The 25,447-nt window shown below is 61.3% G+C and overlaps 1 protein-coding gene across 7 annotated transcripts in view; it reads right to left on the bottom strand.

Moving 5' to 3' along the window:
• The window catches only part of PPFIA4 (PTPRF interacting protein alpha 4), a 55,015-nt gene that overhangs the window by 22,503 nt on the left and 7,065 nt on the right, over window positions 1-25,447 (bottom strand). For 6 of the 7 annotated variants that reach the window (XM_066983235.1, XM_066983234.1, XM_066983236.1 and 3 more), the window contains exons 2-5: window positions 8,496-9,324; window positions 1,414-1,515; window positions 1,125-1,289; window positions 414-488 (exon numbers count right to left, since the gene is read on the bottom strand). In XM_066983235.1, coding sequence (XP_066839336.1) covers window positions 414-488; window positions 1,125-1,289; window positions 1,414-1,515; window positions 8,496-8,732 — 579 coding nt within the window. In that variant the 5' untranslated portion in view covers window positions 8,733-9,324. Of the gene's footprint in view, window positions 1-413; window positions 489-1,124; window positions 1,290-1,413; window positions 1,516-1,868; window positions 6,034-8,495; window positions 9,325-25,447 lie in introns of those variants that run through there. The other variant, XM_066983238.1, reaches the window with a different exon arrangement.

The following is a 25,447-nucleotide window of genomic DNA, read 5'->3' as shown; positions in this document are numbered from 1 at the left end:
ATGGGTGCTGGGTGCAGCAAGGTTTGGGTCTCTGCTGAGGCCAGGAAAACCCCAACAAGCAAAGTCTCTCTCAGCCACCAGAGATGATTCAAGTTTTGGTTGTTTTCATCAGTGACATGAATACCAGTCAGCAAAACAACAGAGGAAACCTTGCCTGCAAGACAAAGCTCTCACAGTATTTACAAGGCTTCCTCCTAAACATTAAGTATAGGCACGCCCGCACGTAAATAGGAACTTTGGAATAGCCTTACATTAAAAATGCCCAAATGCCATTTTTCTGATCCGCGTGAACATTTGGGGGCCATAGTTCACCAAACTCAACCTGAATTCACAAACCTGGCCTAACTCCAAGCAGTCCCAGCACAGCAGTCGCCCCGGCAGGGGCCCAGGGTAGGCTGCCAAGCACCTCTTACCTGCCGATGGGCATCCACCAGCTGCTCCTCTAAGGTCGCCACTCGCTCTAAGGATGCTCGCAAGCGCTCCCTGACCTGCAGGTGGGTAAGATAACGGGACAGGCGGTTATTTATTTATTATGATGAGTGTCCTGGAGCCAGGGGAAGCCCTAGCCCCGTTTATCTGTCTGAGGGCCAGGATCGGATGGATTTATCTCCAGGGCACAGACCCAGGGAGGCTCCAGCCCATCAGCTGGGAGAGCAAAAGCATGTTGGGGAGGAATAGCCGGGGTCAGTCTGACTCCTGGAGGATGCCAGGAGTAGCTCTGAGTAGCTTGACCAGGCCAGGGTAGCTTGGAGATGTTTTTTAGCATAGCAAGGAGGTGCTCGAGGCAAATGACTCAGGAGAAACTATATGTGCTGTAATGGGAGGACTGAACGAGGCTGCCAAACACCAGCACTCACCACCATCAGGGGAGCAACCTGGAGAAGCAAGGTCCCCATCCCCAACGGCCTCAAGCCCACAGAATCTGCTCCAGCCCCAGCGGTTCCTAAAATCTGAGTGCTGAGTTCCCCAAACCTTCGTGCTGAGGCATCCCACGTCACCACGTCATGTAATGAAATAAAATGCCATCCAGGCAGAGGGAGGAGGCCAGGCTGTCCCGGCGAGGAGCGCTGGGACAAGGTCTGCTCTGAGCAGGTGATGGGAGAGGCCCCAGCCGCCCGTCTCACCTTTTCATCCAGCGCCTTGTGATGCTCAAAGAGTGACTTGAGTGCCTTGAGCACCTCGACCTCGCTGGAAACCCCAGACGGCGACTGGGCCTGACGCTTGACCACGGTCATCCTCAGGGACCGCTCATGCCTCGACACCAGGCACTCCAGGTGCTCCAGCAAGAGCTGCAAGAGGGCAAACGTGAGCTTCTTGTCACCCCAGGGGCTGGTGATGCCAGTGTCAGCCCAGCAGCATCTGGGCATCCCGCGTTTCTGGGGACTGGAAGCTGGGGAGGTTTTTCCTGCTTACCCGGGTGTTGTTGCGCTCAGCTTTCAGCTCTGAGATCTCCTCTTCCCTCTCCAGGAGCTGCTCTCGGCACGCGCTGAGCTCCCGCGTCAGCGTGGCAAACTCCTGCGGAGAGCAGGGCACGGCCGTTAGCCGGGAGCATGGGATGGGGACGGAGCCAGCACCCTGAGCCCACTGCCAGCTCGGGGCACTTCCCACCCCAACCCCGCCGGGGGGTGACGGGGACAGCACGGGAACAGAGAGCAGCCAGCGGAGAGCGCAGGCAGGCTGGGAGGCGATTTATTTCTTTAAACAAGCGAGGAACGCGGCAGCATCCCGCTGTTTATCCACTTGGTTTCATGTCTGGTGACACAGGAAACTGCTCTCTGGCTCCAGAGGTGCTCGATGGCATTTAAAGCATTCCAGCCAAGGCCACCAGCGTGTTCCCATCCCCTCCCGTCCCCTCGAAGAGCACCCACCTGGGAAATGTCCCATCGGGCTGAAAACTCAGCCAGCCGCCCCCAAGCCCCACGTCCCAGCCAAGACAGATGGGGCACGGGGGGAGAAGTATCCCAGTTGCTACCAGTCTGGCAGGTGCCTCCTCTCCTTGCTCCGGTCCCTCCCGGGAGGTGACATCCAGCAAGGACGAGCCGTGCCCCGAGGGATGGCATGGCAGAGGGACACGAGGGACCCCTCCGAAACACAGCGACTGCATTTGTGACTGTGGTGGAGCAGAAAGGAAACCCGCTGTGAAGTTCCTAGGGTGCAGGAGGGTTCGTTTTTTCTTAAAAAAGGAAACACGAGCACCTGGGTTAGCCCAGGAGCACGCTCCCACTGCTCCCAGTTGCTGTTCCAGTCACTGGTTTGTGCCGGGGCTAGGCGACACGTTGCAGCTGGGACTTTGTAGGGTGAAAAATGCAAATGAGGAAACGCTTCATGAATTTACACCCGCTTCACAGGGCTGTTGAGAAGAACTTAAAAAGGAAAGGGGTTGCAGAAGAAGCTGAGAAAGATTTGCTTGAGCATTAACAAAACAAATTTTGACTGGGTGCTGAGAGCGGTTTCACAGTGTGAAATCCTTCCACTCTAATTTCCCAGTTAAACAAATAAAAAAGCCTTCAAAGTGAGGCAAGACGTTTGAGTTTGAATTAAATGCCCTGCTCAGCTCAAAGGGAGGCCTCTTGCACCAGCTGATGTCCCACCACGAAACTCGGACTGTTAGAATCCCTCTGTCCCAGCTACATTTTCCTCCTCCCTTCCCACACCGTGCCCTGGGTTGCTCGCAGCGGCTTTTACCCTGGGGCGATGGGGACACTGGCCTTACCGGGGATGCTGAGACCCCACAGAGGGATGGGACCTATGTGCGGCAGTGGGGAAGGAGGGAAAGAGCAATTGCAGCAGCCGAAGTCAGGCTTGAACAGCCGCTCTCCTGCCCATCGCCACCCCTTGGGGCTGCTCCTGCCCAGCACCCTCGCCCCGGCACCGCTGCAGCACCCCAGCCCCGTTCCTGCCCCGTCGCTTCCCCAGGGGCTGCTCCAGCCCTGGCCTCATCCCCGTCCCCACAGAATGCACACATCGCACCGACACCTCCCTCGCCAGCCCCTGCCATGCCCAGGCATCCTCTGATGCTTGTTCTTGGCCCACCCCGAGCCCCCTGGATCGCAGAGACCCCCAGGAGATAGCGGTGCCTGGCCGAGGCTTCCCCGGAGCCGTGCTCTCCCAGCCCCTGGGGATTACGGCTCGGCTCAGCGCAGCGGCACACACACACGTATGTGCATGGCCGGGTTATGCAAGCGCTTGCACGCAAGAGAGAGCAGCTTGTGAGCATCCCCATGGATTATGTAGGGCTGGGAAAGCCGCCGAGTGGGAAGGGGAGCAGCGAGAGGCACCCAGACAAGGTACCCGTGCACTGACGGCTGCTTTGGGTTTGGGGACCGGCAACCAGGCTCATGGCGAGCAGCAAAAGCCTTCTTGCAGATGTCAAGATCCCAGGGATGTTTTCCTGCAGCCTGAGCTTTGGCAGGCGATGCTGCGGACTCTCCCCTAACACTTGGGTAGGACCCAGCACATCCAAAGCCTCCAAATCCGGAGAGGTTGGAAACCTCTCGCTTTGCGCCGTGGCCCAGAGGGGGAAGCAGGGCTGCGGAGGCAGATGCTCTCCCCACGGCAGCCCTTTGGAAACCCGCAGGCACGTGGGGTAGGAAGCCCAGCAGCATTGGAGATGCTCAGCAAATTGCAAACGCAGGGCAGGAGGCAGCGAGCGGTGCTTCCTGTGGCGTGGGGCGGGCGGGACGAGGCAGCAGGGGCAGCCAGGGAAGATGGGCACCAGGATGGGGACAGAGTCAGCAGCGCTCAGCCCTCCTCACCCCGCTCTGCCTCCCGGGATGGCGAAGCTGTGCAGATTGCGGCTGCAATCAGGCTTTCATCCCGAAAGGCAAGGAGATTAAAAGAGAGAGAAAATCTGCAGGAGGGAGCTGCGCAGCCCCTGCCCCGGCCACCCTGGTGCCACCCACGGGGCCGGGGCTCAAAGCGCGGTGGTGGCTCCGTCCCGGGCTGGTCAGGGCTCAGCACAGAGCTCCTGTCCCAGCCCCCTCCGAGTCGTCCCCTTGTCAGGGAGGGGTGGCCGGATCCTGCACCCCATATACCAGCAAGGCTGCCAGGGCATCCCGACAGACCGCAGTGACTCTTTCCTTGGGGAAAAAATGCAAAAAAAGAGCATTTACCACCAGAAATAGCAGCACCCCTACGGCAAGATGGGACAGCAGGACACGGTAGGGGTCAGCTGAGCTAGGGGGCACCTACAAGCCCGATTCGGATGCCTTGGGAATAAAAACTGGGATAATTCACTCCATCATCCACACAGAGCTACCTCCGTCAGCCCCGGCTGTGCCACCGTGGGTGCTTCTGGGCCACTGGCAGGCACCGGGCAAGGTTGGGGATGGTGAGAGCAAAATTCCCCAAGCCCCAGCTGCAGACAGAGGCACAGCCCAGAGCACAGCTTCTACCCCGACCCGCAGGGGCGAAGCAGCAGCGAGGAGGATGCGGTGATTCTCCCATCCCCTGGCCACGGGCAGGCAGAGCCGCGCGCTGCACGCCCCTGGCTCCAGCAAGCGCTCAGGCTAAGCAGGGACACCTATAAACGGATTAGAAAGCGAAGCGGAGGTGCCTGATCTTCAATCAAATGGAGGATAATTAAGAGACGGCGCTGAGAGCCCCCAGGAGCCCTGCGGGAAGCCCAGCAGCCTGGGAAATGGCTAATTGGGATTAAAACCAAACCACCCAAAGGCAGGTGAGCGCGACCGGCTGGGCTCGGCACCAAGCCCCGCGCAGGAGGGACGTGGGGGGACGGATGCTGGTTTCACAATACGAGCCAGGAGGGAGACACGGAGCACTGCGAGGTGTATCGACACGGGGTGCTGGGGCTTGGGGCTGGGCTCTTTGGTCAGCGGGTGCCAGGTTCAGGGTCTCCAGGCTGGAAAAAAAGCTGCAGGGAGACCTCGAGGAGAGGTTCAGGAAGCTCAGTCCTATAGCAGGGGGAGATGGCTCAAAGCATGGCAAAGCTGAAATGTGAAAGCCCCGAGCCACCTTCTGCCTCTCCCCACACCGCCGAGATCTCACCAAAGTGAGCAAAAGCCCGTTTGTGGCAGGAGCACGGCCACCGCTCCCAGCGAGCCTCGGGAAGGAGCTGGCTCCAGCTGTGAGATTAATGGCATTTCAGAGCCCCTAATTGGAGCGATCGCTCCTGACAGGCGAGGCTTGCCGCGGAGGGCGATGCGGGAAGGCTGCCCGCCTGCACCTGCAAATCCGCTGCTGGCTCAGCGTGCGAGGGACAGAGCCCGTCCGCCTGTCCGTCTGTCCGTGCCGGGAGGAGACAGACCCCCCCAGGAGCAGCGCAGATCTCCGGGAAAGCCCTAAGTCACCACCGAGGGGCTGAACGCAGCCCCAGCAGCACGCGGCACAGCGTTAGGAAGGTTAAATCCTGCCTGGCACACCCGGGGTTTCAGCCATCACCCCCTTGGAGCCTCTGGGGTTTGTGTTTTCGTGCTTGTTCTTTGCAGAATGAATTCTAGATCCGCCTGTAAGTGTAAGGGGAGGAATTGGGGTGATCCTGCCCACCTCCAGAGAGCTCAGGGGTCCTGGAGGCTCTGCCCGCCCAAGAAGCCTGGCTCTCAGCTCCCTGGGCAGCCCCAAGAAGCAGCGAGAGTGCGGCAGAGCGGGGCCTGGAAGGAAGAATTGCAGGAGGTTTCCCAGGACATCAGCAGCCCCCTGCACAGCAGCCTCTGTGAAACCTGGGAGCCCGTTCTCCCCCTGACATAAACGGGGACAGGGATTTTTGCCAGCCCCCCAAGCCCCGGGCAGGACAGGGAGAATTGCAGTCTCACGCAGGACCCGGAACCAGTAGCACATCTGGACACATCTGGAGCCCCGCACACAGCATCCCTGGCTCGCACCTACACCCAATGGCCAAGCAGGAGGGAGCTGCCAGCCGTGCCAAGGCCCCAGGGTGCTGCTGAGGGCACCCATGCCCTGACCAGGGCTTGGTCCCCGGTGCCAGGGTTCGGCCGTACGCCCCCCGCGCAGCCGGGAGGGGAGAGGGATTGGAGCCGGGAGCTTTCAGCCCGATTAAGTCGCGTTCAGCGCTCCCACATGAATAAATAAATCATGTAAAGAAGCATTAAGGCAGCTTAGTCTCCCTGGGAAATCGCCCTGGAGTTCTGCCTTTTTGGGGGCTGAGGGATGCCCCCACAGATTAGGAGGGGGCGGCTCAGCCGTGTGGCACCGGGGTGGGGGGACAGGAGGCACGGGCAGGAGCATCCCTGGAGCATCCCTGCCTGCCCCATCCGTGGGTCTGCCCCACTGGGGGTCCCAGCGGCATCCAGCTGCCCCAGTGCCCCTAAGGGGTGTGGAGCGCCACCTCCCCTGGTCCCCGGCCAGCCCCAGCCACGCACTTCCTCCGTTACAGCTCCTTGGAGGTGCTGGGAAAGGGCTGTCAGCCTCGGGGGGCCACTGAGCTGCGCCCAAAAAAAAAAGGTTTCTTCAAGAAGGCTGCTTCCCAATAAGTTTGTCAGACCCTTCCCAATAGGGCCTGACAAACTGTAGAAAGCTCCTAGGCAAGGCAGACCTCAGGAAGGACCACAAAAGAGGAGGGATAGGGTGGGACAGGCACACGGGAAGCCCCCCTTCCCCCCCGCAGCGCCCCGGGGAAGCGCCCGTGCCGCGTCCCGCTTACCTGGTACATGCACATGCTGGGGTTAGTCCCATTGGGCAGGCAAGCAGCGCCGGTGGCTTTGCTCCCCGTGTTCATGCCGAGCCCTCATCTCCCGCGAGGGCGGCCATGCCCGGAGCCCCCCTGCCCACGCGGGGAAAGGCCTGGCAGCGGCGGGCAGCAGGCGCCCGGGGCCGTTCCCCCGTGTGCCGCCCGCACTCATCGCATCCCTTGCCGCGGGGCAGGGCGCCGGAGCGGGGCACCCGGGGGGCTCGGGGGTGCAGCGCTGCCACCGGGAGCCTTCGTGCTGACCCAGTTTGTTCCGTCCGCACGCTGCCGTGCGTGGCGCCGAGGACCCTTTATTGGAGCAGGAGCGGAGAGTAAATCCGCACGGTCCCTTAATCCGGGGTGGCGGGGCGGGCAGCGCGCTCAGGGTGACCCCGCTTGCTCTCTGCAGCGAGCACTGGAGGGAGCAGAGGGGACAGGAGCCACCAGCACGGGGTGCCCGACACCTGGGGGTGTCTTAGGGAATCTCTGGGGATGTGGAGTAACCCATCCGTGGGGCTCCCCAGGGAAAAAGCTGTCGGTTTTTTTTTGCTTTGGGCAGCCCGTGGAGAGCGCGGAGAGCCCAGCTCCGTGCACAGGACGCAGGCTGCCTCCCCGCCGAGCTGCCTTCCCCTGTCTGGAGCGCAGGAGGGATGCCGAGAGCCGGCCGGCCACCGTCCCGAGCTCTGCCCTGGCTCGTGCCACCCATTTCGGCCCATCCATCACCTCCTGCCTCCCTGGGGTGCCCCAAAGCCCAGCACCCTGGTGTTTGCAGCCTCCTGCTTCCCCCACATCACACTGACAACGGAAGGGTGGAAACCCCCCCAAATCCTGCTTCCCCCCAGGTGTGGGGTGCTGCGTGCTGTCCCGCAGGACCCCGCAGGGAAGGTGGGCAGCTGAGGCACCCCGTGCAGCCCTGCGATGCTGTTCCCCCCGCTCCTCTCCTGACCTGAACATCTTTCCTCGCGGAGGCTGAGCTCGAGTCCAGGTCTCTGGAGCGCCTGGAGCGGGTCCTGCTGGTGGAGGAGCCGGGAGCACGGCAACAGCCGGCTCTGGGCAGAGCCAGGAACCCCAGCGGAGCCGCAGCCAGCCCCGATTCCCCCGTGCCCTTGGCTGCTTGCTGAGCACAGACCTCTGGCGGCCTCCCCCGCGTGCTGCCCGTCTGCTCCAGCTCAGGGAACAGATGGGCCCGCCGTGATGCCTCGATCCCTGCTCTGCACCCAGCTCTGCCACCAGCCTTCCCACTCAGGACCAAGCCGGGAGCAAAGCGAGTTCTGACACCTGAGCCTGCACCCCAGGGCAATGGGGCTGTGGAAAGGAGCCCCGCCGGGGAGGGAAGGGGCCTCCAGCCGTGGGGAAGAACTGTGGTTAGCGGCCCCATTTGGGGACCCTGTAAATATCAGTGGGGACTCCTGAAAGCGAGGACTGCCCTGAGTCCCACGGGGATGGCTGGAGGCAGGCAGCCAGACTTGCTGCCTGAAACGTGCTGCCCCTTCCCTGCACGCTGCTTGGTGCCAATGGGCGAGCGGGGGCTCCACATCAGCCTCCACCACCTCAGGGTGTCCTCGGGGAGGTTTTGCCCCTTCTCTGTGCCCATTCCCCTGGGCGAGAGCAGAGATTACAGTTCCATGTTCCCTGTAAGGAGTCACAGAGCAACGGGGGTACAGGGGAGAAGGTGAAGTGAGAGAGCCCATGGGTTTTATTGCTGGCACGAGATGTAAGACACCCGGCACCATCACCGCTACCCACCAAGTCGGTCTTCCTAAAATCCCAGGCTAAACCCAAGATCTGAGCAGCCGACTGCCCTCACACACCTCGGTACAGGCTCCTGCTCATCCTGGGGCCGTGTCCTTACCTGCGGGAGGGCAGAGTTGAGCTGCCTCTGGAGCTGGTCACGCTCCCGGAGGGCCTCCTGCAAGCGGCTCTGGGTGACGGAGAGCGTCTCGCGGGTCTCCCGCAGGGTGTCCAGCAGCTTGTCCCTCTCGTCCAGCATGTTCACCATCAGCTGCTCGAAGTCGGCATCCGCCTCGGAGCCCTGCGGGGGGCCCAGGGGGTCCCCCTCGCTGATGGTGGGCATCACCTCGCACATCATGGCGGGACAGGGCGGGCAGGAGAGGGTGCTGGAGGCGCCCGGCGGGGCGGGTGCTGGGTGCTGTCGAGCTGCAGGGCCCCGCTCACATCGCTACGGGCTCCCCGTGCACCGGAGAAGCCAGAACCAGAGAGGGCAATGGGGTGGTGAAGGTAGAGGGGTGCCCCATCCCTTCTTGGGTGTCCACCGAGGGCTAAGTAGAAGCCGGCATTGCTGTCGTGGGGACAAGACGATGTCCTTGGCACCCACAAGGTCCTCGCAGTCTTAAATCCCCCTCCTCAGCTGCTCGGCACCGCTGGTGCCGTCGTGGCCCTTCGTGCTGCTGCTCTGACGCCTTTCGGAGGGGCTGGAGCATCAACGAGCCACGGGGACGCTCAGAGGGGGACGAAGCGACCCTTGGGGACACGTCGCAGAGGTGAGCTTGAGCTTGCAGCAGCGCAGGGAGGGTCCGGGGGATATTTGGGCTGCCCGGGCATGCTGAGGAGGAGTCAGATGAAGAGCGGTTGTTCTCCCTGAGGCGAAGTGAGATGGTCCCAGCTGGTGCAGGAGAGCGTCTCCGTTCGGTGCCGTGGCTCTTTAAACACAAAGCTGTGACCTGCAGGAGAGGGGACAGCGATCAGCTCCCTCCTGCTGCCCCCCAGACCCACAGGGCACCCGCCCAGCACCCTGTGCTTTACGAGTTTTGTAACTTTACAACAGATGAAACGCTTGAGACTCGGTCTGGATATCCTTATCTCACCCCCTTTCAAACCAAAAGGCGCGCGCGGACAAAAAGGAGGAGCTGCGCGCAGTCTGGGGCCAGAGCGGCCTGTTCTGGACTTGGGAACTGGAATAAAAGGCACGAACCGAGCAGCCCAGCCGCGCAGCGGGGCCGTTCGCCCCCGCTCAAAGGCAGCGTGCACAAAGAGATGCTCTCGTGCACGCCCAGACGTGCAGACACCCGCTGCCGAGGCCGGGGAGCCGTAGCTCCGTTCTTGGGATGACATTGGCTCATCAGCTGATGGGAAGTTCGACACAAAAACCCTCTAAAAATAGAGAAGCTCTGGCAAAAGCAGCAGCCCCTCAGCGTGCATCCAGCGCACTGCGGGTTACGCTGAAAGCCAGCTCCCGCCTGCTGGGACAGGGGCTGGGGCGTCCCGCGGGTGGCTATCCCACCCCCTCGGCCGTTACAGCTGGAAGGCACGTTCCTCAGGTGGGATAAAACCTCTTACAGGGACGTGACGCTGCCCTGAACCCTCGAACGGGTGACCGGGATGACTGCGCCCAGGACACCCCGTCCCCGCAGCATCCCAGCAAAAAGGAGGCCGGGGGGGGGGAAAGGCAGGGAGCGAGGCCCCCCTGCAGCCCCTGCTCGCCTTGGGTGGCATTGGACGCGAGACCCATTCCCGTAACTCCCAGAGTTAAGCATGTGAAATGTTTTTCAGTCCTCCTTCCCCCAGTTGGTGTTCCACTGGCCCCCAGCAGGGTCACGCCACCAGGTCCTTCTGCAGATGCTCCTGGGATTTGGGCCAAGAAGAGCAGAAATCAGCCTTACTCCCCAGCTAAGCCCTATTACCTCGGGTGCAAAACCCAAACTAGGCGGCTTTCACACCCCGTCTCACCGCTGTGCTTCTGCTTGTGGGGAGAAAGTGTGTCCATGCTGCGGAAAGCCAGATGGCCCCCGAGCACAACGCGACCCTGATGGCAAAATCGGCCCCGTGGCCCGTCCCCGCGCTGCCCTGGAGGAAGTGAATTAAGATTGGGGTGAATGAAGAGACATCAGTCAAGGCACGGAGAGGAGAGCCCCGTGGGCGAAGCTTTGCAGGTGCCTGGGGAGGGGAAATGCTGCAGGGAACGACCGAGACATAAATCTGATGGGAGGGATGCCGGGACGGAAATTTATCGCAGCCGCAAAGGAGAGACTCGCCGACCACGAGGAGACTGAGACACCGCTCACGGGAGGCTGCGGGGTCCCCCTGCACCCCCAAGAGGAAATCCAAGGGGCTGGACCCGCACGATGCAGGAGGAGGCACAGGTTTACCCCGTGCATCACGCAAAGGCTCCTTTTCCTCTTGCTTCCCCCGAGGTCGAGCACGCGTCCGGGTGTTTCTGGGGTTCGGGTGAGCCCATGCACTGTTTTGCTTCCTTGCAAGCTGCTCCTGTGTTCGGCTGCATCCCGTGACACCCACCACGCTAAGGAAGGGAGGCTGGGGGTGATGAGGACAGCCTGGACCCCTCTGCCTGGGGAGGGTGATAACGGGACGGGGGGACGTGGCATGGCCCCAGCACTGCTCCAAGACAGACCCATCCCAGCTCACCCATCCCCAAACACATCAGCAGGGTCAGCAAAGGTGTGATGTGATGCACGTAAAACTGTTCTCCCAGGACAGGTAACGCTCGTCTCCTGCTGATCCAAAGCTCCTCCGCACCCAGGGCTTGGTGGAAGCCTTCACCAGAGGGTGGCCACATTCTTCCCCTCGCACCCTGGGCCACCAGGCGTGGGCGTTAAGGTGGACGTGCACCGTGCCGTAAGTTCTGCTACAAACCCCTGCAGCTGAGAAGCTCTGCGAGCGGGGGTGAGACTTCCTACCGCCACAAAGCTCTGCCCAAGCCCCTTTACAGCACCCAGGCAGGTGGTTGGCAGCCAGCCCCGAGCTTTCAGGGCTCTCCACCCGCCCCACGACACCACCACACCACCAGCACCCCTCTGCCAGGGGGTGCCCAGCGGGTAAACCCGTGCTGACGCTCTGCCGCCTCCAGGCAGGGCTCCGGAAACACTTTGGCCACGTGCGCCCATCTCCTGGCTGAAACCAAGGCAGAGCCCAAGGGTGGAAATCCCTCCCTGCACTGCGGAGGCACCAGCCACATCCATACCCGCTACGAACGCACGGGGACACTTAGCCCGGCACCATTTGGCACGGGATCCGTGGTTTCCCTCCCCACCGCGGGGCTGTCCGTCGGGCCGCTCTCCCACCCACGGCCTCAGGAGCGATTATTTCTGGACGCAGCCCTCCTGGCTCTCCCTCAAAACCAGGGCGACAGCAAAACCACAGCCCCCAGAGCTGGACAGCGAAGGGGAAGGACCACCGACTGGGGTCGGGGCAGCTGCAGAGGTTTTGGTGGTGGTGCTGAGGAAGCCGGGGCCAGGCTGGGTTTGGTGCCTGCTATCTTCAGGCCCCATGGAGCTGGGAGCGATGCGCCTGCACGCGGGGACAGGCACGTCTGCAGCAAGCCCACACTGCGCATCAGCTCACAGCCCTCTAGAGATGGCTTCGTTGAGGACAGACACGAGCACCCCCTCATTCCCACACCACCCCAAACCACTGGATTTTCTCCATCCTCCAAAAGGGATGGGAAATCCTTCGCTGCCACGCGCCCTCTCCTCTGGGAGCGCAGCTGGCGGATGCATGCAGACACGGTCCCTTCGGGGTGAAGCTCACCATTTCTTCGGCACCTGCACGCCCAGCCGGGCACTTTCCAGCCCCTTGGGGCTGTCGGTGTGCACGACCACCCCAATGCACCGCACACCCTGCCCGTGATTTCAGCAGCAGCAGGGTAGGCCAAAAGCAGCCGTTGGATGCTGGGTGCCAGAGGGGTCCGAGCCTGCTCGGAACTAGCAGCAAAACGCTGCCAGCGAAGCTCAACCTTTCGACTGTATCTGCTAAAACTACGTAAATGCCGCTGCCTGGGTTTAGAGGGCCTTATCTGATGGGATAATCATTGGGTAGAGGAGCGAGGCTGCGAGGAGACAGCTGGTGAGCCGAGAAAACAGACACTGCGCAGCTCGAGCCTTTGGCTGGGTATTTTTAGTCCCGCGGGGCTGCCAGGCGCAGACTTGCTGGGAACAGGTTTGTTGCCAGTGCAAACGTACTTTCTTTACTATCCCTGCCCCCCAGAACGATGCTTTCCCCACTCTTCGGGATGGCAAAACAGCGCAGCCACGTCCCACCTACCGCCCGCTCGGAGAGGCTGGTTTGCAGTGGCAGTGCCTGGGTGTGGAGCAGCTGACGGAGAACATGGATTTTTTTCTTGCCCCTGGGTGGATTATTTGCTCGGCACGACCCCGTAGCGAGCCGTGCTGCCGGTGGGATGCTTGGCACCCACCTGGTGCCCCCCAGGGAACCCAGGGAGCGCCCCGGCTTTCCCTCTTACACCAGGATGAGAAGCACTCCCAGCACCTAGCCAGGCACAAATCCGCCTGCGCACTGAGGCAGGCGAGCTTGTGGTTTTTCTCTGAACAGCTTCACTCTCATCTCAAAGGAAAGGAAAAAAAAAAAAAAAAAAACCTTCATGGCTCTGTCAGCAAGATCATCACCCCAGCAGGCAGCTGGCAAAGAGGGTTTAACGCGCACCTCGGAGGCAACAAGCTTGCGGAGATTGATCATCCCATAAAAACGTCAGTTTGATCTTCTCCGCTCCTAGAAAATCCTCGTCAGCCGCCCAGCCCGGCCCCGAAAGAGCAGCGCGGCGCAGCCCACACCAGCACCCGCAGCTCCCAGCACCCTGGGGCTTCCCCTCCGCACCGCCCGGCCGAGGAGGGGGCTCCGCCGCCCCGACCCCTTCCCAGCCAGGCCTGGGAGGAGGAAGGAGGGTGATGCCCTTTTGCTGCAGGCTTTTCCTCGCAGCAGTTCTTTTTTTTAACCTTTTCCTCGTGATGCTGCGTTAAACGTGGTTACGGGGACTGGCTGTGAAAGGGTCGTATCCTGAGATTTCCGGCAAGCCCGTCCCCCCACCGCTGCTCCTGCCGCTGGAGCCGTGTCCTGGCTCGAGTGCTGCCCACCCCCCTTGAAGCCGGGCGCTGTTTTGGAGCAGCCGGGGCAGCTCGAGCCACCGATCCCCCCACCCGGCCCTGACCCACGGGACGGGCTGCGGACAGCGAGTGGGGACATCTCCATCAACAGCTCTGCCGCAGAGCGGCTTTCCATTTCACCTTCGGTGGGAGATGTAATTAAGGGGCTGAGAAAATGGAGATTGTTCCTGGGCATGAGACAAAGGGGACGCTGAAATGCCCCGGCTCAACAGTGGAACCTGCCATGTTAAGCACGGCAGGTACAGCCCCAGCCCAGCACGTCTCCTGGGTCCCAACATTTACTCCCTTGCCTCAGAGGAACCACTGGGGCACACCGTGGCCTCTGGGGCCCTCCAGTCTCCTGAGAAGGACAAGGAAGACCCAATATACGACGGGGCCCATGTGGCGGTGGCCCCTCCGCGTGCCCCAGCGCAGCGCTGCTGATGGCAGGGTACCATGCAGATGGCCCCCAGCTGATGCCGAGGACAGCCTGTGGCCAGCACAGCCAGGGGTAAGCAGGGGAATGGGGGATTCTGGCTAGAAACAAGGTGCCGGTTTTTTAGCAGTGACGGATTAGATTCGCATCCTGAAGGGTGAGGTGGGAGAGTCACCGCTGCCGAGCTCTGCGCTACGGACGTGACTGAGCCCTGAGAAGAGATGTGGCGGTGCCTCCCCTCCCGCCTGGCCCCAGTCCCACGTCTGGCAGGCACTGGGATCGGGGCTGAGGGAAGGCTTTTTGCTGCATACGCGTGAAGTCACCCGATGCCCCCACGCCTGCAGCAACGTGTCCTTCGTTCCCCTGGGGTCACAGCCCAACTCAGCCCTTGCTGGGGATGTAGCAGGACAGGATACTTGGGCAGCGTCTTCAGGGTTTGGAGCCTGTCTCAGAGATGGCAGGGAAGCACCGGGTGCCCCTAAAGCATCAAAGGATCCCGCAGACAATCAGAGGACTGCTGCTCCCGGCATCCCACCTTAATGCTTGCACTTTTGCCCTGAAGGCTTGCTCCAAACCCAAAAAGCGATTCCCATCCTCAGCCTTTGCTTGCTCCAAGCTGCTAAATCACAGGAGAAACAGGGAGGCAAAATGTCCAGCTCTGGCTGTTTCTTTGCAGGGAGAAGTAAAGTGTTGGTATTCAACCGATATTTATAGTTCCCTGTGGGAGGGGAGGCATTACACACAACTTCCAGCGGGTATTTTCAGAAAGCCACCTGCTCCTCGTCATTGTGCAGAAAAAACAATTGTTCCGCAACAAAAAGCTCATCGGAGGATGAGCCGAAATCTCCGCAGCGTCCTGCGGGGCAGGCATGGGGTGCGCGGTGCAGAGGACGAGCACCCCAAGAGGGGCTGGCACCACACCGTGCCCAGTCACAGGCACCGATGCGCAGGGCACGGCACCTCTAGGAGAGCATCAGATCGGCCACGTTACGGTTCCTGACTCGGCCTCTCTGTTTCTGGATGCAGAATCATCTCTGTGTCCTTGCCTGACCCCAGAGAAAGGTGAAATCTCCCTTTGTTGGCAGGAGGAATGTGGCACGGGAAGGGACTGCTGGGGCAAAGACACCAACACCCAAACCTTTGTGCTTTGGGGTAAGATGACAGACGGGAAAGAGAACTGGAGGGGCCCCAAGCCGGATGATTCCTCCAACAAGTGGGATCCCGACGCCTGGCCAAGAGACTCAGCGAGCCCAGGCTCACTTCAAACTTCATCCTCGGCTCCGCACCAGCCAAAAACCCAAACAAGGGGAGAGAGAAAAACACGTCTGACGTTACTGCTAAACCTGTGAGGATGCCAGCGTGGCCAGGAGCTCACTTGGGAACCCAGCAAGCGATGAAGCAAGGAATATTGCCATCGCAGTAAGCCCACGAGCTGGATTTCACCCTGCTGCATACCTGCTGCTGAGGGGTTACCCAGAGCTATTACAAACGCCAGCCAAATCCCCCAGATCCTACTCCCACAAAAAAAAAAGCCACGACGCTGGTTACGATCAGTTCCCCTTTCTGTTTTTCTGGTATCTGGTCTCGCCATCGCCACCACCCCGCGGGCACGTGGCTGGGTCACCGGTTTTGAGTTTGCAGCCAACACCTGCAGCCTCTGGGAGGACAAAGCCGGCTTCTCTCTGACTTCTGCTTCCCTCGGGGTTAGTTTAAACAAGCAGCGGGGGGAAATGCAATCCTTCCTCTCCTCCAGCACCAGTATGCTGAGGTGAGGCAGCCCCTGGAAGCAGCGGGATCCCAGCAATCGCGCTGCTTTCCAGCCCGAGGTGGGCTCAGACCTCTCCGAGAGGGAACGCGCCACGGGGAAGCACCCTGCAACCCCATGGGGAAAATCCTGTGCTTGTCACAGAGGCAGCACCGCTGCCAAGTCCCCTCGCCTTTGGGAGAGGGAGGCTTCATGCCTCAGTTTCCCCATTAGCAGGGGGAAATCCTGAGCTGCTGTCGGCAGCAGGGACCGAAGGGCAGAGCCACGGGAGTAACACTGAGACTCGGAGGGGTGGCTGGAGACTTTCTGTGATTTCACGCAGGGTTTTGCCACGGGCACATCCCTCCCGCCGCCGTGACGTTTTCGATGAGGAGTTATTTCATCCGCGAGCCCGACGCCCCGGAGCTGGGGGCCGTCCTCCTCGCTGCCAAACCAGCACCCACGCATGCTAATTTATTCAGCGCCAGGGGAAGAGCCACCAGCACGGAGGGAGCTGCTGAAATCTGTGCCACGGGTGCACTCGAGCCCTGAGAAAAGACAGAGGAGCCCCCCCCCCACCCAGCCAGATGCCAGTACCCGGGTTACTGCTGGCAGCTGGGGCTCGTGTCCCGGCCCCGGGGACGTGGGAGGCTGCAGCCTGGAAGAAAACCCCGCTGCAAATGCCACGTGCATCCCAGAACAGTGGCCTCTCGCTGGCATCTCCTCCACACCCAGGTGCATCGTCCTCCTGCTGAGCACAGGCTGCAGATTTTCGGTTGAGGAAGAGCCCAGGGATGTCATTTGGACAGCAAAGCGGCAACCCGGGCTTTTAATGTGAAATTTGGGAAGGATCAGCACGTATTCAGAGCTAGCAGTGGACAGACTGGGGAAGTGCCCAGTGCTGCTGGCTCCGGTTTGGACTGCGGCAGATTTGGGAACACATCCTTGAGTCTCACCCGGGGGGGTTCCACAGCCAACGCGGCCTGAACGGGAAAAGCAACGGCCCGGGAGCACGAGCATGGCGAGGCCTCCAGCGCTCAGCAGTTCACCACCAACCCCTTCAGCATCCAAGCAGAGATAATGGCAGGGAGACCCCAAGCCCTCTCCGTGCCCCCCATCCCACATGCAGGCAACCCAGGGGCTTCCCCAGATGCACCAAAACACCACTTTCCTCCACCCTCCCAAAGCACGGGAGGTTTTAGTTCTTCCTGTCCAAGAAGAACACCAACGTCTTGGCTCGGGCATCGGACGACCCCAGCCAGAGGCACCTTGGATGGTTTCGGTAACCCAGGAGATGTGGGGGCTCCCCCTGGCATTCACCCCCTCTGCTTTCCCTTCCTTAGGCTAAGCGCGGGCTGACACCATTCCCCTCCTGGGTTTCGCTTTAGTTTTTAAGTTATTTAACCCGTTTGCTGGTGGCAGAGCTAACATGAAGCACTTTTTACCCAGCTGCAGACGCTCCTTGGTGGGGAGCGGGACCCCGGCGTGATGCTCAGCTCAGTGCAACTGGGCACCAAGGCTGGTGGGGCCAGACCCAGTGCCAGGACGGCTCCACGGAAAGGAAAAAAAAACCTGCTCCATCTCCCCACGCGGTTTGGAGGGAGCAGAGGAAGCGGGCGGAGGAGCAGACAGGGCAGGCCCAGGCCCGGGAAGCAGCAGGCAGAGATGCAGCTGGACTGCACCACGGCCCCCGTCCGCCCTAGCCCAGGCCAGAAAACCCCCGATCCCTCTCCTGCACACCCGAGGGCGCCCCGAGAGGCACAGAGGGCGCAGGCAGCCGGGTGTCAGCTCCCGGTGTCGCATCCCTGAGGTTTATGGCGAGTGACACAGGCAGAAGCAGCCACGCGGGGACATGCGAGGACAGTGACATTTAAAAGGCGGCCGGGGGCAAGGTGCAGACACTCGAGCTCCGTCTGCCTCTGCGTAACCCACATCAAGCAAGTCCACGTCTCCAATCCCGCACCCTTCATTATACAAAATTAACCCGCAGACGGAGCTCCCAGGCACACAGCCTCCAGCCCCAGGGGCCAGGAAAGCGCCGAGTGCCAGCCCCAGCTGGGCAGCGCCGCGTGAGGGTTTCACCTGCAGCCGCCTCGCTTTTCAAGCCTCATTTCTCGCCAGGAGATTTTGGTGGTGGCTCTGCCCCTGCGTGTCCCCAAACATCCCGAGGCACTGGCTCACCGTGCCAGCAAAGTGGGCTTCCCAAAGGCTTTGGGAACCGAGCTGAGAAGGGAAACCCAGGTCGGTGCCCTCTGGGAGAACAGAGGAGGCAGCTCAATCCTTATTAGCCACCAGGGAAACCACAAAGAGCACCTCAAAAAAGCCCAAGCGTGGAAAAGCTCCAGCTGGAGCTCGCTCCTCCTGGACTGAGTCCAGGAGGAAGCGATAACAGATAAGTCCAGCTCCCTCCGGAGATCCCAAGTTCTAGAGAAGATGGGGAAGAATAAACCAGCCTTTGTGAATGTCACCAGCTGCTGTCAGAGCCAGCTTTCGGCAGAGCCCCGAGGAGCCCAGCTCCTCCGGCCCCCTTCTTCCCATCTCTTTTCATAAACCTGCACCCCTGGCCCAGCTAACGGCCCCCAAATACCCCGTTAGGCGTAGGAAGGTTTTCCCGGTGATCCCAGCGCCCACCTGCTCGGCACGGTCCCAAGGGTGCCTTGTCCTTGGATCCTGCGCTCCGCACCCATCGAGGGGTGCCCAGCGTGGGGCTGTGTGAGCAGAGGGACCAGCCAGAGGAAAGGCTGCAACCCAGCACCGTTCTCCCGGTTTGGGGATTTGAAAAAGCAGCACAAGCTTCAAACTGGGGGAACTAACACAAAAATTGCTCCAGAAAGCACGGGGAGTGCCGTGGTTTGCGTGTCGTGCTTTGCACCGGGGCAGCAGCTCTTCTCTGTGCCGGCAGAGCTCTCAACAGAGCTTTTATCATCACAAAAAGCAGCAGTGGGCATTAGTTCAGCTCAATTTCCAACTCGCTCCCTCTTAAAATGTCAGCTCTGCAGAGCTGAGCGAGCACAGCCCCGCACCCCGGGGGCAGCCCGGGCGCGGACCCGCCGCAGCAGACCCCTGCACGTCCCACGGCGAGGTCCCACGGCGAGGTCGTGCCCCGCTCACCCCAAAAGGCTGCAGTGGTGCTGGCCCCAACCGTGCCGTCGTCACGCCCCCATCCGCCACCCCAGAGGGCACCCAAGAAGCATCCGCCCCCGTTACGCAGAGCGCCTCCACTTCGCGATCCCCCCCGCAAGCACCTGGAGGGGCTCCTGCGCACACAATGTCATGTCCACCCCCGAGCACTCGTGGCAGAGGTGATCCCAGCGAGGAGGAGAGAGCAGGATTTGGCCAATCCATGCGAGACATCACCAGGAGAGGAGGGAACTGCGTTTGCAGCTCAGTGGGGCTTTTAAAGAAATTAAATGCGGGTTATTAAACGCGGGCACGACTGGCTGGAAAAGGCAGGTGTGCGGTGGTTTCCGTGCTGGTCCCACCACCTGAGCAGGGCTCCTGGGGGCACCTGGAAATGCGGGGGCCAGGAAACCTTAAAATCCCTAGAGGGGGGACGAGGGGAAGGGCTGAACCCAACGTCACGCACCCTCTCCGTTCAAGCCAAGCAGAGCGTTAAAGCTCACGAGCTGAACAGATGCGCGTGGGGCTGGTGCACCAACAGGGCAGGTCTGGGGACGCTGCAAACTCCCTAGCGTAAGACTGCCGTAACGCAGAGGGAGTCACAAGAACAAGGGGAAGAACGGTGTAAGGGGGATGAATGGACAAAATAAGGGGCCAGGCGACAAACGCGGAGTTCCCAGCTCTGCCAGGACAGAGCGACGACCATCGAGCACAGCAGCTAAGACACATTTAGTAAGTTTGGTGACAATGTTTGCAGGCGGCTTTACGTTTCCGACTTCTTTACAGCACAGTTTTGGATTCTGGGCATCCTACAGTGCCCAGCTCCTCCAGCGCTGGCCTAGGGGCGGTTCACCCCAAAGCAGCCCGTCCCCAGGACCCACCGTGTCACCACCGCAATGCCAGGGCTGCGCTGCCGCAGTGCTGCGGTCCCTCCAGGCAACGCAGGGGGAAAAAATAACACATGCCAGGGGCTGGTGGGATGCTCAGCCGAGCAGAAGTAGCTGCTGCACCATGCCCTGCCCCGACCTTCCCAGGCTCGGATGTTCCCTGCAGCCTCCAGCCCACCTGAGAGGCCCTCTGCCTGCTGTGAGACACGGGCACGTCGGCCGAGCGACGCTCAGGACGCGCACAGCTGGCAGACAGAGCTCCCCGACTGCGTCTGCACGAGGAAATGCCCCGATTCCTCGCAGCCAGCTTTGGAAGGGGCCCGGTTGGACAGCTGCAAGCTCTGCCCTGCTGTAATGCAGTGATTCAAGGCCGGCTCATCTGAAGTGAGGCTCGCTGCCCGTGTTAACGCCCACATCAGGACCTTCGGTCCGTGCGGGCAGACACCGACACCTCCCCGACGCAGAAATCCACCCAGCGCAGGGGGCTCAGAGGGACGGAGCTCGTCCCGCACTCGGGAACCCTGAAAATGTCCCGTGGGGTTTTTAAGGGCCGTCCTCCGCAAGGGGCTTGGCCCTGCTGCAGGACCTGGAGGATTTCGGGCTTGGCGAGCCTCAGGCGCAGCATTCAGGGCACCGCTGGGTCTGCACACCACGTCCCTGAGGCATCTTCACAGGTCCGAGGAGGAAATCCATCCACGCACAGAGCAGACACGGAGCTGAGCCTTTGCCAAGCCCGAGGGCTGAAAGAAGATCAGGACTAAATCTTCCAGAGGTGTGGGGGAGTCTAGTTCCTGAGGCCCAGGAGTGGAATACCTGCCCAAATCGGGCATCGCCATCTCCTGTGCCCGCTGTGAAGCACATGGCCATCCTCCTGCTGTGTCTGGCCTGGGGAACATGAGGCAGGAGAGGGCTTCTGGGTCAGTCTTGGTCTCGGGGAGGGGAACAGATGGGTTTTCTGGTGGGACTGACATTCTGAAAAGCAATTACACATGAAGACGTCCCCAACAGACTACGCTGTGCTCTGGCCCAGGGCCCGAGTCATCTTGGGTTTGGATTTTAATTAGGCCCGTTTTGGGTATCTGTTCTCTACTTCCCTCCAGATAATGATTTAATTATTACAGACATGTCTTCAAATTAGCAGCTTCCTCAGTGGATTATTCAGCTGGGATCTCCTCAATTACAGAGCCCATCTCACTGCCATCAAAAAAAAGAGGCTGAAGAGAGCACAAAGGAAAACCGAAACCCTTCCTGGATAGGGAACCCACGCGAGCACCCACCTCCCGATCAGGGGCCACTGCCGAGCCCTTCTCCTCCCTTCATCCGTCTCACAGTTGGCGAAGAAGCCTGGCTTCAAAACGCACCCCGAGTGCTTGCACGATGCAGGGGAAAGGGAGAAAGGGAGAAGGAGAAAGGGACGCCCCAGCAGGTGGGACACAGAGCTGCTGCTGGGCATCCCCTCCGATGGGACCGCGCGTTTGGGGAGCCCCCCAAGGAGAAGGGAGCCCAGGGGGACCTGGTGAGGACCTCGCTCGCTGCAAGGCTGCCGGTGCCGCGGTGGTGCCTCCCAGCACCACAGGGGCGAGGGGAAGGCAGGTGCCCGGTGGGACCAGGCAGAGGACAGGGCACGGCCCCGACAGCAAGCCAGGTCTCCTCCTCGGGCAGTGGAACCGGGCAGGGGCCATGCCGAGGCCCAGCAAGGCTCCAGCCTCGCAGACAAAGGCTGGGGGAATAGCAGAACCGCTCGCCCAAACGCAATGCCAGGCACACGTGGCACAGCAAGGGCAAAACCTTCAGAGCGTGGCTCTGCAACGCGACTCGGTGCTGACAAGCAGTAACTGACCCATGGAAAAGCCAAGTCCCTGACTGTATTGCCGAGAGAAGAGCTGCTTCTGCACTCCGGGACCTGGGCAGGGCATCCCCACGCTGCGGGGCTGCCCAGCGCGATCCCTCTCCCCTTGGCAGGCCAGGAAAGGAGAGAATGCACCCACAAGGGTGCAAAGCTCCAACCCCACGCCGAGACTCCCTTGGGTTCTTTTCCATCAATGCACTTGCATTTTCGACTGCAGGACCCCCAGGATTTCCCCTGCTGGTCGTGCTACAATCCCCACGCTACAGCCAGGGAAGCGGATTTTGCAGCAGCCGCTGGAGCAGCGCTGCCGCCTCTCCCTGCTGCGACGGTAGCAGGGGCCGCAGCGGGAAATCTCCGCTGGCTCCTCTGTCACTGCGGCTCCCACTCCAACGCACGAGCTCAAACCCGCCGCAGCTCCCGCCGCTGCAGGAAGAGCCCTCGAGCGCGGCCACGCAAGTCTGCGGCTGGAAACGCAGCCCAGGGCTCTCGGAAAAAAAAAATAAAAAAGGCGAGTGCCCCACTTGCGAGGCTGGAGCAGCCCTCCTCCGCCGGCTCCCTGCCTGAACGCAAGGAAAGCAGGCGGGCAGCAAAAATAGCCCAGCGAAGCTGCCCGTTTCCCAGCTAACGGGGCTGGGGACGGACCCCAGGCATCGCCTGCGTCTGTCCTCCCCGCCAGCGGTCACAAGCCACGGGGCGCTTTGAGCTCTCCACCCCATCAAATTTGCTAGGAGAGAGCACCACATCTGAGGGCGAGCTGGGTGAGAGAAAAGGCCGTACCGACGCAAACCCGTCAGCTTCATTTCCTTAAGAAACTGGGCTAAAGAAGATGGGAGTGGAAGCGACACAAAAGAGAAAGAGAGAAGGATATTCATTAACCCGATCAGGCCTCCCGGAATATGATAACAGAGGCAACAGCAGACACCTCCCCTCTGGCTGAGGACAAAGAAAGGCTTCCTAGTTATGAAGAACAGGAAGAAAATTGGAGTGGAGGAAAGGAAATGATGTCTGAAATGTCAGATGTTATTAAAAAGCCTTTATCTACAGCGAAACGATGGGTGATGAGAACAGGGATACGACGGGAAGCCGAGCAGCTGGAGAAGCCGCGAGATGGGGAGGGAGCATCCGAGAAGCGCTCTGCTGCCCCCCAAAAGCTGCCCTGGTGACTCCGGCAGGGGGCTGACCGCTGGAGGTGCACGCGGGGAGAAATGTGAGGAGCACGGGGTGCCCAGGGGCCCTGCCGGCCAGGAGGGCAGCAGGCAGCAGCTCCGAGGAGCCCCACGGCAGCCTCGACCCACGGCGGATCAGGGAGTCCCCACGGAGCTGCGGTGAAATGCCTCTGCGTTTTGAAACGCCCTTTGCCGAGGCCCCAGCCCTTCTCCCTGCCACCCCCCCCCCCGGCCATGCCGCCTCTGCAACACGTCGCGAGGTCCCTGCTCCGTGCACGGACGCTACCTCCCCTTCCCAGGGCACCTGCGGCACCGCCAGCGCGGCAAGAACCCGCCTCTGCCAGCGGCACGAGCCGAAAAGCAAATCGAGCAGCCCCTCCAGCTTCCCTGCGAGCAGCAGCCAGCGTGGGGACACCCACACCTGCGAGCCTCTGGGGGCTGTCCCCCCTGCCAAGGAGCCCCTGGGCTGTCTGCCAAGGAGCCCCTGGGGCTGTCCCCCCCCTCCCAAGGAGCCCCTGGGGCTGTCCCCCCCCTTCCCAAGGAGCCGAGCCGCAGCACCCACGGCCGAGCAGAGCCGCAGCCGGCGCCCAGGCCAGGCGGCCTCGCGTGGCCCCGGCTTTTTCAGGCCGGCGAGAGGAGCGTCTGGGCCAGATGGGTGTCACGCAGCACTGCGGGCCCTCCGGCTCCCACACCGGAGCGAAGGCAGCTCCAGCCCAGCCCAGGAGGCTCAGCCAGAGTCGCCCCGCTCTGGTTCTTCCAGCGCCGACACAAAGCCCCTCTCTCTCCTGCTCACGGCCGCGGAGATGAGCTCAGCCCTCCCCAGCCTCCCTGGCGCAGCGACGCAAGGAGGTTTGCAGGCGGGAGCAGCTCAGCCTCCCCGCCGCAGCCTCCCCGCCTGGCACCGCTTCCCCAGGCAGCCGCGAGCTGCGTTTGCGGATAACGCCCCCCGAGCGCAGACCCCAAGGCGCAACGCAGCAACCTCCCACCCGGCGAGCGCTGGAGGCAGGCACGCACGCCCCGAGCCTTGCCTCGGCTCCGCTTTAATATGTTCACAACATGGCCAGAGGGGCTCTGAATCCGATGATATTCGCTGCTCGGAAAACAGCAAGAAGCCGGGGCCAAACCGCGAGCGTCGCCCTGCCGCAGCAAGGTCGAGGCGGGCAGGACGCCGGGAGCTGCGGCCGCACGGAGCACGGACTCCTTTGAACTCCGACTGTCACCTTCAGAGGCTGACGGGGAGATGACAAAGCCGTCACAGCGGCCACCACCACCTTCTCCTCCTCCTGCCAGCACTGCCAGACTGCACGAGCTGTCCACAGGCAGCCTGCTCTGGTTACTGGTGAGAGAAGCACCCGTCCTGTGCCCGCGAGTCCTCGCGGATGTGTTTTGGGTATCCCCCGGCGGGCTCGGCAGCTGCCCTTTGCAGAGGATCGGCCTCAACCCAAGGCGATGGGGATGGAGCAGGGCAGAGGGAGGCTCCGCATCCCCCGGGGATGATCTGCAACGTCTCACGCTTTTGGGAACGATGCCCGTGACAACACGGCATCAGCTCTCCGCGTGTCCACACCCGCCCTGAAGGACAGAGGGGGAGGAAAGCTCGGGTCGAACACAGCAGCTTGGGAAGATCCTTCTGCTTCCTTCTCCAGAACAGGTTGTTGGCATTTCAGGGCCCGCCAGGACAGCCCACGGTGGAGCGGAGAAGGAAGCTGGAAGAAGTCCAGGCACTGAGCGATGGGGGACCCGAAGCAGGTCTGATGGACCAGGGCAGCGCTTCCGATGGGTCCCTGCACCTGACCCCACACAGGGCGGTGGGAGCACCTCCCCAGCACCTCCGGGAGCTGGATTTCCTCCTACTCACAGCAGAGAGAAAAGGAAAACACGTGGCCAATGCCCGCCAGCTCCGTGGGGATGGTGGTTCGGTTCCTCACCTTTTCAGCCTTCAAAATTTTTTATTTTTTATTTTTTTTGCAAGACTTGGGGAATTATTACTGCTTGCATCCGTGGCTTGACCATATTGCAGCAGGGTGTAGGAGTCGTGGCTACCAGCCAGCCTCGAGCCTATGCCCACCCACCGCTGCAAGCCGCGATTACAGGTCAGAGATGACCTCACCCAGCAGCGTGCTCGTTGATCACACAGACAGGAAAATCCTAACACCTTCAACCCAAAGTCTCCAAAAAGAGCACACCTACTCGGAGCATCGCTTGTGTTTTATAGCCTCAGCACCTCTCACCTATGCTGAAATTCAGTTTTGCCATCTACCACACCCTTCGCAGCTCCAAAATCCCCCGGCTCTGTGCCACAAAGCTGCCCGCAGCTCTCCAGTTTGCTGCCTCACCCCCAGCTCATGGCACACGACACCAGCTCTTAGCTTCGCTCGGCGAGTTCTCCCTGCCCTGCCAGGAGGCCAGCAAGGTCAAGGGCCTAAAATCTGCGGGATAAAAGCCTGCCTGCTTCTGAACTACACGGCAGTGTGCCCAGAGCCCCGTGCAAAACGAAAACCCCAGCACGGGCTCTGCGTTCACCCATCGAGGAGAGACCCAGCTGCTCGCACCGAAGCCATCAGCCCCCTTCCCTCTCCTCCACACCTCAAGCCGGACATGCGCATGCAAATCAGATATTTACCGCAAAGAGGAAGGAACAGGCACGTGGGATGCGCAGGTGGAGGGTCAGCAGGGATGAATCGCAAAGCACCGCGCTTTCTGACAGCTCCTGGAGCACGCAGCGATTAGAGAGCACCCGGCCGGGCC

The sequence above is a fragment of the Anser cygnoides genome, chromosome 25 (assembly GCF_040182565.1).
Source record: "Anser cygnoides isolate HZ-2024a breed goose chromosome 25, Taihu_goose_T2T_genome, whole genome shotgun sequence".
In the NCBI taxonomy this organism is placed as follows: domain Eukaryota; kingdom Metazoa; phylum Chordata; class Aves; order Anseriformes; family Anatidae; genus Anser; species Anser cygnoides.
The sequence above is the reverse complement of the archived record's forward strand: the minus strand, read 5'-3'. Positions and strand labels throughout refer to the sequence as shown.